A 16,369-nucleotide genomic window follows, 5' to 3' on the forward strand; every position below is an offset into this window, starting at 1 on the left:
TTCTATAAAATGAACGAATTATATAAATATGTATTTATTTTAAATATTTAAATATTTACAGAACATTTTATATTACATTATTGTCTTTTGTTTTGTTAAATATATCACAAGAGTTCCAAAAACTCATATGCATCAATGAAGATATAAAACAAAAGACAATAATGTAGCAAAACAAATTGCACTACATAACTTTTTCTCTTCATGGATCTATAAGATACTTAGACGGTTAGACCCCAATATTCACAAGAGAAATAAATCACCCAAACAAATTGCTTTAATTCCCTATTTGTTTTTCTTACAAAAGCAGCTTTTTCTTACAAAAAAATGTAACAGAAAAAAATATAATATTAAAAGAAAATTGAAAACAATAAAACAATATACAGTACATAGATGTAGTAAAGCGTGGGGGAATAAATAGAGAATTAATGTTGGAACAAGTCAAAAACTTTGTCAGAGAACTGAAACTGTTCTTAAGAGAGCAACCATGAAAGATGTGTGTGCGTGTGTGGCTTTTCTTTCTTTTCTCCATTTCTCTCTCTCTCGCTCTCTTCACAGTACACTCTCTTCTTCTTCTTTCTTCTCTCTCCTCAGGTTTCCATTTTTAGAAACCAAAGATCTTTATACGATAAGCAGAGCCATCACCGAATATCATACATATATGTATGTATATGGGACATGGTTTTGGGGAAAAACAACTTGAAGAAGACTCTTATGGTTTTCCCCAAAATACCCTTGTGACGTCTTACATTGCAGAGTACACCATTTAATGGGTTTGGAGAAAACAATGCATCATTGAGAGAGGTGTGTAGTACTAAATAAAAGAAGAAGGATGCATCAAGAGAGCAAGAATAAGAAGAAGAAGAAACAGAGCTTCTCTAAGGTTTGTAGTAGAGGTCATTGGAAACCTTCAGAGGATTTTAAGCTTCAAGAGCTTGTGGCGGTTTTCGGTCCTCAGAACTGGAACCACATTGCAGAGAAGATGCAAGGAAGAACAGGTTTACAAAACTATCTCTTTCTTTTTCTTTTACTCTGTTTTGGGGATTTCTCAGAAATGTTGAAAAGCTTTTTCTTGTTTTTGTGTGTTTGAAGGGAAGAGTTGCAGACTGAGGTGGTTTAACCAGCTGGATCCAAGGATTAACAAGAAAGCTTTCAGTGATGAGGAAGAAGAGAAGCTACTCGCAGCTCACAGAGAATTTGGTAACAAATGGTCTTTGATTGCTAAGCTTTTCCCTGGAAGAACAGACAATGCAGTGAAGAATCACTGGCACGTTCTCATGGCAAGAAAGTTGAGGAAACAATCATCTTCTTACTCGAGGTCGAGGAAGAGACACACTCCTTCTCCCGATGTAATAACCTCCCTGAATCTACAACAAACCTTCAATCTGTTCCCTGGTTTGTGTCTCCTTAAACTGTTTCCTTATATCTTCAGTACTTAGGATGTTTAACTCTTCTGAATAGTAGTGTCTCTGATTCAAATTTCTTCCAACAGTTTTAGAATACCACAAAGTAAACCAAGTTCCATAGGTTGATTTGATGCAGGAAATTCTGAATTTTTCATGTTTTTTTTTGGTTGTGTGGTTTAAAGGTAGTGTAAGTGAGGAAAGTACAGAGTTCAAGAACTACAGCTGGAAGATGCTAAAAGAGGAAACTACTAACCACAAAGCTCAAGAAGACTATTGCTCGAGTCATCATCATCATCATTTCTCTACCTTCCCTGCAGATTCCTTGGCACTACTCACACCACATGTCTCAATCTCTCAACCATCATCATCATCACCGTCCTCATCACTGTCATCATCAGAAGCAGAAAATACAATGGTGGCCAGATATTATGAGATTACTAAACCCCCAAGGTTTATTGATTTTCTCGGAGTAGGAGCTTCTTAAAGGAAAACAAAAGAAGAAACTCAATTAAGAATCTTCATTATTGTAACCTTAATCTCTGAAGCATTTAACACAACAAGGTTGCATTTGTACAAGAAAATCAAGAATTTGTTCCTCTATTTTTTCGAATTTTCGGTTTCAGAAGATTAAATTACCAGCACACGTTTATTGCAAGAATTCTCTGAGCTCCACTCTAGAAACTGAATCTTTAAGTATAAAGACTTAAACAGCTTGAGCAATACTCTCACTCCGAGTTGTGTTTGCCACTGCTTCTTTAAGCTCATCCATTGTGAGGAGTCTAGTGTTTTCTAAGTGCTCTCTACAAGAATCATCGATCTCATCCAAGTTAAGTTCCTTCAACGTGAATCTTGTTCTCACCGCCTCTATGGTCTTCTCTATAAAAACCGATCTTTCAATATAATCCTTCATTCTACATATGAAATCTGTGTGATCTCTTTCCTGCAATACTCCGATATCAAATAATCTAAATTGCACACCGAATCATTTATACCGAAACGAAAATTAGAAATCTTACAAGCCGGTACTTAGGCACTCTTGAAGGCAGCTTAAGGTAAGCCATGTTACTCTCACTATAGTCCCATAGAAACGACGTATGATGAATCCATCTATTCCTCGTTATCGACTGAGCATTTCCACCAAATTTACGATCACCAAAAACATAATCTGAAATTTCATAATACAAAAAAGTAAACTTTCAAAATGTGTCAACACAAGAAACACACACAAACAACAAACAAGAAAGAACATTCATCAGATTTCCGCAGACAAACCGTTTTCACGAAGCTGAAAATCGCCAATCCCGTTAAACACATCACTATACAACGAACCGCTCCAAGCCATCACAGAACGTGGATAAGGCTGAACATGTGGAACATCATCTCTATTGCAAATCAAACTCACAAAGAGAGTGTTTTTATCAACAATCACAGTTCCTCCTCCAGAGAACCGCTTAATAACCGGAATCTGATCTCTTATAACAGGTTCAAGCTCAACAAGTTCACATGGCTTCCTGTGTAAAAGATTAAAACTTTCACATACTCAAAATCACAAACCACAAATGTAGGATTTTAACTAAAGCATACTGTGAAAAGATCAAAACTTCACATTCTCAAAAAGACAAAAACAACATCTTTCGCAATGATTGTAACTACAATGTAAGATTTTTAACCAAACCATTCTGTGTAAAGATTAAAGCTTTCTTACCCAGACATACCCATGACAATGTTAGGTGAGTTGGTTCCATCGTTAATGATACACCAATTTTCAGAAGAAGATCTAAGAAGCCTTTCTTCTAGAAGCAATTGCTGCAAAATCGGTGTTCCTCTAAGCTTAACGAGATTAATTAATGGAAGCCCTAAATCCTTGATTCTATTTACACTCATCCTTTACCCTTTCGAGAAAACCCTAAATTTCTCGGCAATTAAGCTCCAATCTTGCGAGGATTATAGAGAAGAAGTACAAAGATCGAGAGAGGTGAGAATCAAAGAATCTTCTTTGATTATGTTTGTTCAACCCAAGTTAAACCGAAATCATACCGGAAATCTGATTTCCGGTCTAACCAAATCGAAATTAAATTAACCAAACCGACTTGAGCTAATGTAGAGAGACTATAGAGAGATACAGAGCTTCTTCTTCCCCGTTAAAGTTTAAACCTTTGAGCCGCGCTTGGTGCTTTCGGACAAGGAACAAATTTTGGCGCCATGTCCGCCTTGTCTGTGATCGAACGAAGAATGGGAAGGTGGGATAAGATTGCGTCTTTATTACCCAAAACAATCGAAACTCTTCCACGGATTGATCACGTTAACATGCTCTTGAAAGACTGTGCTAAATCAAGTTATCTGAGGACTGGCGAATCGATTCACGCTCATCTTATCGTTAGGAACCAATCGTCTCGAGCTGAGGACATTTATCAGATCAATTCCCTGATCAATTTCTATGTAAAGTGCGGGAAAACCGTTCGTGCACGCAAGCTGTTCGATGCAATGCCTGACAGAGATGTGGTTTCTTGGTCTGCGTTGATGAAAGGTTATCAAGATTCTGGGTTTGATTTGGAAGTTTTGAAACTGTTCAAAAGTATGGTTTTTTCTGGTGAGACGGAGCCCAATGAGTACGTAGCCACTACAGTTTTCAAGTCTTGTTCAAGCTCTGGGAGAATCGAAGAAGGTAAGCAGTGTCATGGTTTTTTCCTTAGGTATGGTTTGATGTCTCATGAGTTTGTACGGAACACTCTTGTCTACATGTATTCTTCATGTTCCGGCACAGGAGAAGCTATCCGGATTTTGGATGATCTTCCGTATTGTGATCTTCTTGTTTTGAATTCGGCTCTTAGTGGGTATTTAGAGTCTGGTGCTTTAAAAGAAGGGTTTTATGTGTTGAGACGGATGATTAACGAGGATTTGGTGTGGGACAGCTTCACGTACACGTCTTCTTTAAAGCTTTGCACTAATCTCAGAGATTTGGAATTGGCTCGGCAGATTCATAGCCGAATTGTAAGGCTTTTTTTGGAAAGCAATGTTGATGTAAGTGGTGCACTCATTAACATGTATGGAAAATGTGGTAAAGTAGTATATGCTCAGAGAGTTTACGACAAGACACACTCTCAAAACATTGTCTTGAACACATCGATCATGGATGCTTACTTCCAGAATAAGTTTTTTGAAGAGGCTCTGAATCTGTTTGCAAAGATGGGAACTAAAAAGATTCCCCCTAATGAGTTCACGTTTGCTGTTTTGTTAAACTCGATCGCAGAGTTATCCCTTCTAAAACACGGCGATCTTCTACTTGGGGTTGTTGTGAAATCTGGTTTTAGGAACCATGTCATGGTTGGTAATGCATTGGTTAACATGTACGCCAAAAGTGGCAGCATTGAGGATGCGTGGAAAGCATTCTCAGGCATGGCTTTTAGGGACATAGTTACTTGGAACATAATGATATGTGGATTCTCACATCATGGACTTGGGAAGGAAGCGCTTGAAGCCTTTGACGAAATGATGATTGCAGGAGAGTTCCCAAACCACATAACTTTTATCGGCGTTCTACATGCTTGTAGCCATATTGGTTTTGTGGAGCAAGGTCATTACTTCTTTACCCATTTAATGAACCAATTTGGTGTTCAGCCTGATCTACGGCATTATACATGCATTGTTGGACTTTTGAGCAAGGCTGGATTGTTCGAGGAGGTTGAGAATTTCATGAGAACAGCTCCAGTTGAATGGGATGTTGTTGCATGGAGAGCTTTGCTAAATGCTTGTTATGTTCGCCGGAATTACAGTTTAGGAAAACGGGTCGCTGAATTTGCCATTGAGAGGCATCCAAACGATTCAGGAATTTACATATTGTTATCCAATATTCATGCCAAGTCAAAGGAGTGGGGAGGCGTGGCAAAAGTGCGTACTTTGATGAAGGAAAGGCGAGTTAAGAAGGAGCCTGGAGTAAGCTGGATAGGTATACGGAATCAAACCCATGTGTTTCTTTCAGAGGATAATCAACATCCCGAGATTATGCTGATTTATGCAAAGGTGAAGGAGGTTTTGTCAAAGATTAGGACATTAGGGTATTCAGCTGATGTTGCTGGAGTTTTCCATGACGTAGATGAAGAACAAAGAGAAAACAGCCTCTCTTACCATAGCGAGAAGCTAGCTGTGGCATATGGTCTGATGAAAACGCCCGAGAACTCACCATTGTACGTGACTAAAAACGTGAGGATATGTGATGATTGTCACGCTGCGATCAAGCTTATCTCGAGGCTCTCAAACCGATTAATAGTTGTCAGAGATTCCAATCGGTTCCATCATTTCCAAGATGGTCACTGTTCTTGTTGTGATTACTGGTGAAGATTTAAACCGGAAGTTAGAACCTCGTGGAAAGATAACTAGTGCTATTGCCTACTGCCGCCTCAGGCGCTCTGATTATCGTAAGTAGTAGAGTTCCTTAGTGTAAATAGTGTATTAACAGTTCTTTTTTTTCTTGGATTTCAGGCTTAGGCCTCTTCAAAAAACACGTTTTGATAGATTATTCATGTCTGTGACAGTAATTTATGATCTCATTGGTTTTGTGGTTTATAGGAGCTTTTGATATTAAAGTTTATGATAATTTTTTTTACAAGATAGGTGACGAGACAACCATATTAACAGATGCAATCTCAAAAGCAAAGAACGAAGGCAAGAAGAAAAGAAGTGCAGAAAGTTGATAAGATTGTTACTTCAGGAAATAAGATTTCAGCAGAAGTTGTTCTCCATGAACTTCACAAATCCATGGAAATCGATTCTTCCATCTTTATTTCCATCGAATGATCCGATCATTCTCCTGCAATTATCAAGGTTAGATCCTTGCCTTAAGCCAAGGATGGTCAAAACTCTCTGCAAATCTATAGGATCGATAAACCCATCTCTGTTTTCATCAAAGACATCAAAAGCTTGCTTCACTTCCTCCAAGCTTGGCTCTTTCTCTTCAAACAGATTCGAAAGCTCCTCGGAACTGTACCTTTGTTGAAGTCCCTCGCTTTCTTGGTCGGTGAAAAGTCCTAACCTTTTCATCACCATTTCTGCATCTTCTCTGCAAAGACCATCATCATCATCATATTCTTCATGTTTGATCGAACTCTGGAACTCGACATCTTTGCTCTTCTTCTCGGAAACACATAGCTGCTGGTGTTGTAAAAGAGGCCAAAATCTGAGGAAAAAGATCTGAGCAAAAGAAACCCATTTGAAAAAACTGATGAGGAGGAAATCGATCAGGCCAAACAAAGGGAAAGAAGAAGAAGAAGAACAAGAAGAAGAGTGTTTGCATTCAGACAAGGAACTCTTCTCCATGGTTATAAGACAGTATAAGTGGGCTACAGTCATAACTATTTTTGTTAGTTTTTTTTTTTCTTTTTCAAAAGTTAACTTAGCAAATGAATGAAATATATGTTTTGGAGAAGATGTGAGAGGTATGAGATTGTTTCATGGCTATATATAAATGCATGATGAACAAGTCAATGTAGACAAAATTTTGGTGGAGAGGCAAAAGTGAGGAAGGTGCAGTTGGAAGAAGAGAGCAGGAAGGAAAGGGAAAGAGGAAACTTACAAAAAAAAAAAAAAAAAAGAGGAAACTTACAAAGAAACTTAGTCTAAGAAAGAAAAAAATAAGATAAGAGGAAATTTCTTATGCACCATTTATGGGAGTTGTTTTTTTGTATTCATTTGAGGGTAAGTTTGGTCCGTTTACTATTTTTAATTTATTTAACAGTATTTTATGCTTCTTTTTTGGGCAACAATCGTATTTTATACTCTTTTTTTTGGGCAACAATTGTATTTTATAAATAATTCTTTTGTTGGCAACAATTTTATTTTATATCTATGATTGTTAACAGGGATGTCACGTCTGGCTTCATCGTGTTCCGACAGTGTGATTCAGTTCAATTATAAAACTACTATTTAAGCAGAAATTTAGAAGAAACAAAAATTTGCCGAAATTTAGACATCTTATATAAACGAAACTAAAAAAATTAAAATCAAAAGGGACAAAACAAAAACAGGTGTTATCTAATCATGGATTTAATATAATTTAATTCTAAACAGGTGTTATCTCAATTGTTTGTATACAAAGAATGGCCGGCCAATATATCTAACTTGGATAGTTCAAAATTTTCAGATAGCCTCCTTATTCGATTTGAAATATGCGCTTTCACGCTGTTATTTACTCGTTGGACTTTTTGTAATCTGATATTTAAAAATTATGCTCCAAAGTTTTTAACTATGGTGTTATTCAACTAAAACTTTAAATCCGGTATTATTCAAAACTAAAAAAAAACTTAAAAATAATTGTATATAAAATCATTTGAATGAATTTCATAATTACTGTATGTTAGAGATAAATTCAATCATTTTTATATGGACGAATCGTGTGCTTGCACGTGGTGTCTGGTTTCCTAAACTAAATTATAAGGTCCAATACGATTTAAGCTTATAGCATTGGGCCTCGAATCCATTCGGATTTGGGAGATCCGGCACGATAAGCCTCCTGTTCTTAGTTTTCTCGTATCTGTTAGTGCAGACCACACTGTTGGAAACAAAGAAGTCGGAAACTGAGTGGTCAGGAGGAGGAGATGCCACATTCTCTATATCCTAGACGTATGCTCAGTGATCTGGAATGGTCAGAATATAAAGAAGTGTGGTCAGTACATATACCCGAGAGCGAAGTCATTCATCCTCAACAGCCTAGTCCCAGTATCGAGGGAACCGAATTAGGTATGATAGACCTTTTAGGCGGAAACACTATTCAAATTTCCCTCCATTCGACAATATGAATTTGTTTTAGTCTGATTTGATTACCCATATCCTTACAAACTAACGAGATTGACATCTTCTTTATGTGTGTCAGGTGACAGTGACCTTTTGCTGGAGACAGGAGGAAAAATAGAGGTTCAACAAAGACCCATACCGCGTCTGAACCGCCGACCCGACTCGTACACTGAAGACAAAAAGAACGTGCCAAAGAACGATCTTATAGCAGGCAGAACATGCCAAAGAAAGTTGGTGAGACTGCCAGAAGCATGATGCCCTCACAAGATTTGAGCCCAATCAAGTCGGTCGTGGGCCAATCCACCCGACTCACTATTCGCGGATCAACCCGGTATGCTAATCTAGGTCAGATACTCTTTATAAATACTTTGCTTTTTCCTACACGAAGGAGTTCACATCTTTTTCAGCCATCTCAAGTCTCACGATATCTCTCTAGATACTTGTGGTTCTTATGTGAAGGCACTCAATACTTTTCCGACCATCTTTTCCGGTCATTCCTCTTCGCATCACCTCCATGACGGTTCCTAAACCGTGGAATATTTCACCCAAAAACTCTTCTTTTTCTTTTTATTTCCACAGCAAAAAGCTCATTTCCTTCCAAAGGCCCGAGCAGATCCTACATTTTTCAAAGATTCTCAGCCCATTTTTCTTTTATAGTTTTTTGACTTCTTTATGTTTTTCGGTTAACCATTTGGTGGTCTTTTGAGCTGTTTTCTGAATTGAACGTCGGAGAGTCTTCGGAAAACACACCTCCATCGTGTTTTCCAGACTTTCACGTTTTTTCTGTTTAGCTGGAGTTTGCCCTTTCTCGAAAACTGAAAATTTCCTAAACAGTGTACATCATTTTTTAAAACCTAAAATATAACAAAAAATATTAAAGAATCCACACAAATAAAATTTAAATTTTTTATAAAATTCTTAAATTCATACTTAAATAACTAACTTTAAATTTGATATTGAATATGGTCTTAAATTGGAATATATAGAGCAATTTAATATAACATTCATAAATCGTCCACTTTCAACTTACAATGGTTATTAGGTGACGCCAACCAAATCAAAATGCGACAAAAGCTTTCAATAGTATCAAAACATCCTTTCGTAAACCTAAAAATCCAATACTAAAATTTAATAATACTAATTTTTTTCTAGTACATAAAATTAACCGGTTTTGTATTTTATCAACCAAAGACTCAGTCTTGACACATCAAAATTTATAGATTATAATATGTAGATAATTAACTTTAAATCTCTTATTGACTATGGCCGTAAACTGAGAAATACTGTATAAAGCTGTTGAAAGACTCTAAAGATAGCTAATTTCCACAATTTAATACTGAAAAGTAGAAAGCAATTAAACTACTGGTTATTTGTTTTCTTACCATGATCCGTGACTTGTTTGACTAAACTCCAAAGTGATTAATGATGACTAATTCATGTTCCTACTTATTGGGGACATGAAAAAAAAGGAACACGCGAATTAATGTCACATTGCAACTAATTTCGTTAGTAATTTCCTGGACAATGGAAGTGAACAAACAAGATAGTGAGTGCCAAAGGCTTTCTTTTTCTTTTTGGCGTTTTTCACAAACTTTATTATTTTCTCAAATCAATATGGTCTTTCATTGGTTGTTTTGGTCAATATGAACTAATCTTCTATCTGGCTGACTCTGTCAAAGTGTCAATCCAAATCAGTGTGGGTTCTTTTTCATATTATACTTTAATCCTAGGTTATACAACACATTTGTTCTCTACAAATTTTTCCAAACGTAATGTTTGGATTGGTTCCCCTTGAAAAATACTTTTTCTAGTTTCAATAGAAATGTCGATTTGCATTTTATGTGAGTTAAGAAAGAAATTAAATATATTGTTATGGTTTTTTAAGAATATGTGAAAAAATTAGATGAAATTTTTGAAAATGATATTTGTTTAACAACTTTTAAAACAATATTGAAAATGAATTGGATGAAGTAATTAGTAGCAACAAGAAGAACAATATTCATCGAATTGTTTCTAAATTGTATCCTCTAGCATCAAAACAATTGAATCAATATTGAAGTTTCTATAATATCAAAACACTTTTGGAAAAAGATTCTAAATTAGAAAACAATGTTCCTTTGAATCTTTCTGTGAACACTCAAAGTCCTGATCAACATGGATACCAGATTTTGGGATGTTTGATTAATCTATGAACAAACACAAAGTCATGATCGGCATATATTCGATTTAAGCTTACTAAACAAATCTTAATTTTAATGAAAAAATGGCAAATCTTTCAAGACCTTAAATTATTTTGCTGCAAGATTTATTTAACTACAGTTTCAGGGTTTTCCCTTTATGATACAACAAACTTTCACTCTGCAACCCAAAAACTAAACTTGTCCCTCACTATGTCAACCATATATATATAGAGCTAATAATATGTACAAAAAGGACTCACCTGCTTTCTTGGAACACAAGACTGAACCCAAAACAAATCAAATCATCTTCGTTTTCTATGAGCTTTCATGGAAGTTTGCTGACCTAGACAGAGCAGCCGGATTCGCTTGCAACTCCGGTCGTCTTCCCGGAAGTTTCCCTTCAGAAAGACAGCTTTTTTCTTTGTTTGGTGATCTGAAAGCTCCAAAAGTATCCGCCTTTTCGTCCTTTTTGATCCCTAATGTTTCCCATATCGAACTTTTAGCAGCTTCCTCTGGATCATCGACCCTCAGCGTCTTGGGAACCCAAAGGCATCTCTCCGGTTTGCTCTTCTCTCTACCAGGTGACTCTGTTTCTTCAAAACCGGTTCCTGGTTCAGCAGCGTTCTCGTCTCGTGAATGTTTACCAAGCGTTGGAGAATTTGGACCGGAACCAGAAGAAGGTGAATTTGGTTGTGGCATCCAAGTGAAGCTGTTCCATGTCCCCGGTGAAACTCCCCAGTAAGCAGGCGGAGGGTAAAACGGTACAACCGTCCACGAAACACCGTTCCAAGCGTAAGGCCAAGTTGGTGGTGGTCCTGGAACGCATGGAATTTTTGGCAATGAGCTGATTGTTCCAATCTCCTCGTTTGATGGGTTTATAGGAACTGTAATCTTTAAGCCTCCTTCATTAGGTTCTTGCAATACGGTTTGTGTCTTCATCATTGACTTGTCAGCAAGATTCAATCCTGAAGCCATGGATTCACATATGACTGAATCAGAGCCAAAAGTGAGGAGATTTGTACCATTAGGATGTTGAAGATCGGTTCTTATCGCCGCCTTCTGCATAGTAGCTTCCGCAGATGTTACGCTTACGTGACGGTTATAATGAGAAGCAGGGTTCTTGTTCTTGCGTCTCCCTGCACCAACCGGAACATTCCTCATGGTTCCTCCAGCTGTCCAATATCTCTGACATTTCTTGCAGAAATGGCGAGGTTGGTTAACGTTGTAGTTGTTGTAGTAACAGAACTTGGTCTCCATGCTGTTACATCGCGGGCAAGGGAGAATCTTGTCTGGTTTCTTTAGCTTCGTCTCTTGAGAGCAAGTCCCGTTCTGTGACGACTCTTCTTCTGTCTTTGCAGCTTTTGTTGTTTCTGTTTTCTCTGTAATACCAGATGTTGTAGCAACGTTACTAGACTCATCCCTCAATGACTCTTCTTCTCTGTGCTCTTCTTGGCACTCGTTATCTTTTTCTTCCTAAGATAGACATAAAAATTTGATCAAAAAAGTTACATTAGTGTATGTTCTGTATCCTAATCAAACAAACTGCAAACCAAAGCTAAAAGGAGCAGAGAAACAACTAACAAATGTATCAGAATCACAGTGAAACTAGATTGATAATGTTTCGAGAAAATCAGAACACTGATTATGGAGCTTTCCAGAGATCCAGTTACAGATTTAATGAAATACTAATAACAATTTCAAAGCTATCAGAAAAGCTAACAATTTTAATGAGTAAAAACGGCGTAAAGCTCTAAAAGTTCTTCAGCAAATCAAATATCGAGAACTTAAAATTTGATGAAAGAACCAAAACAATCGCCATCCAAACCTAATGAAACTGATTGAGATCTCAAATCACTTGAATCATTTGAAAATCCGGATTTACTATTTTTTGAAAAAAAAAAAAATCCCTAAAAGCGATTGAAACCTAAGTTCAACATAAACACACCAAACAAGATTTGCTTTTTATTATAAGAAACTATGATTTTAATGAATCTAACATGAACCCATCGGTCATTTCCGTGTAATAAATCATGGGTCTTCTTCAAAATCGATAAACAAATTCACAAAATCCAAAAAAACCTTACCTTTTCACTCTCGCTATCTCTACCGCGAAAACCACCGTCATCTCCTCCTCCTCCTGCTAAACCGGAATCACCCATCCCTTCATCATCTCCGGTACACGAATCTGATAACCGAACAAGATTCTGGTCTTGATGTTCGGTTGAAACTCCGGTATAGCTGATAGAAGAATCTCCACCAAGCTCCGGCAAAGGAATCGTCTTCCCAAATAGCTTAATCGCCGGATCAGACATCAAGTTTTTTGTTTTGTTTTTTGTTATGCCTCACTTCTTGTTCTTCTTCTTTCTCACCAGCGAGAAAAAAGCGGAAACTTTTGAGAAGACAGAGAAAAAAGCTACAATCTTTTTTTTTTAAAAAAGAGAAAGAGAGAGAGAGAGGAAACGACTGTCTTGTTTTCGGTGGTTGTCTGAGTTTTTCTCTCTTTGTTTCTGTGTTTCTCGATTTGTTAATTTGGATTTTTTTTTTTTTGCAATCCTTATTTTTTTGTCTTTGCGAGAAAAAAGATTACAGTTTTGCTGTGATCTCGCGAGTTGTACAACCTTTTGATTCGCCCAGAGTGCCACGTCATTACACGTGAGGATTCTCAGCCACAAGTTTTCTTTTTTTTTGGTTATTGTGGACTTTTTTTTACAAAAGGATCTCTTTTTCTTCTCTTTTTGGCTTTTTTATTTGTTTCCTTTTCAATCTGGTCAGCACTTTTTTTTCTTGTGGAAAGAATACACTTTTTTTTTACTTTTCTCTCATTTTCCTTTTTATATTTAAAAGTCCGTAAAACTCCAACTCCCTTTCTGAAAAATTCTAATAAATATTTGGTGAAATCTGGTTATAAGATAGCTTACCCATTTAATTAAAGAAGAAAAGGAAACAACCGTCATGTGGTTTATTAGGAATTGGAGATGGAGATTTGGAAGTTGAGGATTATACAAAATATATAACATTTCATTTAGAGAGCTATATCAGATGCACTCTTTACAGCATATAACGTTTTAAAACAAGATACGTTAGTATTGATTTCATATGTCAAGGGTGTTGTTTATCTAAAAAACAATTAAACATGTTTTGTGTGAATTGCAAAATGCCCAAGCAAATTTGAGATGCACAACAATTTGATCGCCTTATAGAGAGCCAGAAGACATGTTTTACATAATGTCCCCTTTGAAAGAGAAAATATGGAATTGACAACATGGAAGAAAGCATGGAAATAAGAAATGTACTGTATGGTATTATCAACCAAACCGTATCGTTATATGTGGCTATCAAATTCACAAAATATTTCCCGGGATTGATGATTGATCATATGTATCATTCTCATCTGAGAACCTCATAAACTAGCTATCAAGAGAAGACACTAGCCGTACCGACTAATAGTCTATATATCACTCTAGAATACAATGACCCGATATGTTCACATTCTGTAAAAGTATGATTATAAATCAACAACATTCTACACTTCATAGTTCATACTAAGAAACAAAATTGATTGTACATTCTACACTTTTTAGTGTGAAGGAGACTTATGTTCTATAAAGATTATATTTTTAAAATCGATTGCATTAATCAATATATATGAGGAAATTACATTAAAAAAAAAAGATGAAATGAAGAAAAAAGATTCGTAGGCAATTTCATGTAAAATCTATGTAATGAAAGGGCATGCAGTTTAATTTTATTTATAGTTTATACATATATAGATATAATATCAAAATGAGTTTTTTTTTTTCTGAATTATAAGCTATATATCATTTTTTAGGGAGAGTTTCAGATTTAACCCATATTTCAAAGTCAAACACAAAACTAACCTCTTTTTTTTCTCTCTCCAACTTTTGTCATTTTCTCACAATTTTATCCTTCCCACTTAAACTATTAACGAAAATGCCATTATACATCTAATAATTCGATTTTTCTTTAATTGGTTAAAGTCTTCTTAGACCTTCTAAAGACTTTTTAATTACGAGAATGTCATCGTCTTCAATACCTTCAACCACCATGAACAACCATGAAAATGGAATAAATGCTTATCAACCAATATTAAAGCTGTAATAAGTAAATATTTAAGCTCATTCACTCATAACCTTCCTCATTCTTTCATAATTTCTTCTCCAAAACATCCTGGGCTAAGTTACAATGCCAAAAGTCATGCATTTTCGGTGATTTCTGGTTACTTAACATCTGGGTTACTTATTTTTGGTGATATTCTGAGTTCTGGGTGCTTAAAAGAACTGTAGCCGAGCTCAATTTTGTAAAAGGTAATCGTCGCACTTCAATTTCTCCATATTTCAGTTTTCATATCGCGAAAGTAGACTTCTCGTGAAGTATACTGAAGTCTACTAGTCAACATAAGGTTATTTTTGCAATTGACTTTTTAAAAGTAGACTTCGTTAAACTTCACGAGAAGTCTACTCGACATCCTTTGAAAACAAAAAAACCTTAGTAGGCTTCGTTTGAAGGCTCAAAAAGTCTACTAAAGAAAAGAGGTTATTTTTGTAGTTGACCGTATTTTGACTTTTTGATTTAGACTTCCCTATGAAGTCTACTGCTTACGTCTGCATACGAAGTCTACTTTAAAGTTACTTTTGTAGTTTGACCAAAAACGTATAGGTCATTTTAGTGTTTGAATTCTGTTTTTCAAAAATTAAAAAATTTAAAAAATCCCAAAAAACTTCAGTAGACTTCCCAAAGAAGTCTACAGTTTGTAGACTTCTTTGTGAAGTCTACTTATTGTGTTCGGTCAAACTTGGAAGGAATCTTTTTTTGAGTAGACTTCATCGTGAAGTCTACTAAAAAAATTCAATTGCAAAAACAACCTATTTTGTTCCGTAGACTTCTATTTAAAAAGTAGACTTCAAAAGTAGACTGCCAGAGAAGTCTACTCTTACATGAAGTCTACAATAAAAATCTACTAAGTTAGTCAACGCATTGGTCAATTGCTAAAGTAACATTTTTTGCCTAAAGTCTACTCTTGAAGTCTACTGAAGGAAAAGTCAACAGATTGGTCAATTGCAAAAATGACCTTTTTTTAAGTAGACTTCATTAGTAGACTTCTCGATGAAAAAGTAGACTTCTCCTCCAGGCTACAATTGAAGTCTACTATAGAAGTCTACTTTCCCATGTTTTTTTTAAAACGTGTTTTAAGCAAATGTATAAACTATTTTTCAAATTTTTTGGTTCAGAACTGCTTCTTAGTAAGTGATTGAACTATCCATTGATTTTATTTCATTTCATTGGATATTTATTGTTGAATCACAAGTTTTGATTTTTTAGGTACTTAGCTTATCAAAGTAGACTTCTCCTCCAGTCTACATTCGAAGTCTGCTTTAGAAGTCTACTTTTGACGTTTTTTTTAAAACGCGTTTTAAGCAAATTTTTAAACTATTTTTCAAATTTTTTTGTTTAGAATTGCTTCTTAGTAAGTGATTGAACTACCCAGTGAATTTTATTTCATTTCATTGGATATTTATTGTTGAATCAGAAGTTTCGATTTTTTAGGTACTTAGTTTATCAAAGTAGACTTCGTCGTGTAGTCTACTAATGTTCTTTTATGTGGCTTTAGATATAATGTGTTGTCTTAGGTGATAAAAATACATAACATGACCAATACACTTATGCTTATTACAAATGATGACCAATAGATATTTCTATTGTTACTTACGTTTTTGCAATAATATGGTTCATAATTTTGTTTGCTAATATGGTTTTTTTGTGTTTTATCACAAAATATTGTTTATAGAGAATGATAGATGAGAACTTGTGTAAGTAATGCTTTTGTATTCTTGTTTGCAAGTTAACAGTTATAGTACACAAGTAATTAAAGTGACATAAGCTAATTTTAAAACATTATCTTGGACACATTTGAGTATTTTGTTATGTGCATTCAAGAGTTTCGATCATTTTTACAGCTTATTATCATCCCATCCTATGCCA

General features: G+C 35.6%; 5 protein-coding genes across 5 annotated transcripts; 2 read left to right on the forward strand and 3 right to left on the reverse strand.

Annotated features, from left to right (window-relative positions):
• The first annotated feature begins 513 nt into the window (after window positions 1-513).
• Window positions 514-1,890, forward strand: LOC18022533 (transcription factor MYB54). Its single transcript, XM_006405539.2, is given in 6 exon segments — window positions 514-720; window positions 722-757; window positions 760-807; window positions 809-995; window positions 1,090-1,392; window positions 1,586-1,890. Coding segments are annotated over 6 exon segments (921 nt in total). The 5' UTR covers window positions 514-675; the 3' UTR covers window positions 1,888-1,890.
• LOC18022534 lies at window positions 1,838-3,380 on the reverse strand. Its single transcript, XM_006405540.2, has 4 exons — window positions 3,109-3,380; window positions 2,676-2,914; window positions 2,420-2,568; window positions 1,838-2,343 (listed from the first exon to the last, which is right to left on the reverse strand). The coding sequence occupies exons 1-4, from the start codon at window positions 3,285-3,287 to the stop codon at window positions 2,107-2,109; spliced, it is 804 nt and encodes a 267-aa protein (XP_006405603.1). The 5' UTR covers window positions 3,288-3,380; the 3' UTR covers window positions 1,838-2,106.
• A 193-nt stretch (window positions 3,381-3,573) lies between these two features.
• On the forward strand, window positions 3,574-5,962 carry LOC18022535 (pentatricopeptide repeat-containing protein At5g39680). Its single transcript, XM_006405541.2, has one exon. It carries the CDS (start codon window positions 3,606-3,608, stop codon window positions 5,736-5,738), a length of 2,133 nt encoding a protein of 710 aa, XP_006405604.1. The 5' UTR covers window positions 3,574-3,605; the 3' UTR covers window positions 5,739-5,962.
• Window positions 5,963-5,978: 16 nt separating this feature from the next.
• LOC18022536 (probable calcium-binding protein CML45) lies at window positions 5,979-6,825 on the reverse strand. The gene has a single exon (XM_006405542.2). It carries the CDS (start codon window positions 6,747-6,749, stop codon window positions 6,123-6,125), a length of 627 nt encoding a protein of 208 aa, XP_006405605.1. The 5' UTR covers window positions 6,750-6,825; the 3' UTR covers window positions 5,979-6,122.
• A 3,635-nt stretch (window positions 6,826-10,460) lies between these two features.
• LOC18022537 (cyclic dof factor 2) lies at window positions 10,461-12,889 on the reverse strand. Its single transcript, XM_006405543.2, has 2 exons — window positions 12,454-12,889; window positions 10,461-11,842 (listed from the first exon to the last, which is right to left on the reverse strand). Exons 1-2 carry the CDS (start codon window positions 12,679-12,681, stop codon window positions 10,685-10,687), a joined length of 1,386 nt encoding a protein of 461 aa, XP_006405606.1. The 5' UTR covers window positions 12,682-12,889; the 3' UTR covers window positions 10,461-10,684.
• Window positions 12,890-16,369: the final 3,480 nt, after the last annotated feature.

This window comes from Eutrema salsugineum, unplaced genomic scaffold (genome assembly GCF_000478725.1).
Source record: "Eutrema salsugineum unplaced genomic scaffold, Eutsalg1_0 scaffold_14, whole genome shotgun sequence".
NCBI classification, from domain to species: Eukaryota; Viridiplantae; Streptophyta; class Magnoliopsida; order Brassicales; family Brassicaceae; genus Eutrema; species Eutrema salsugineum.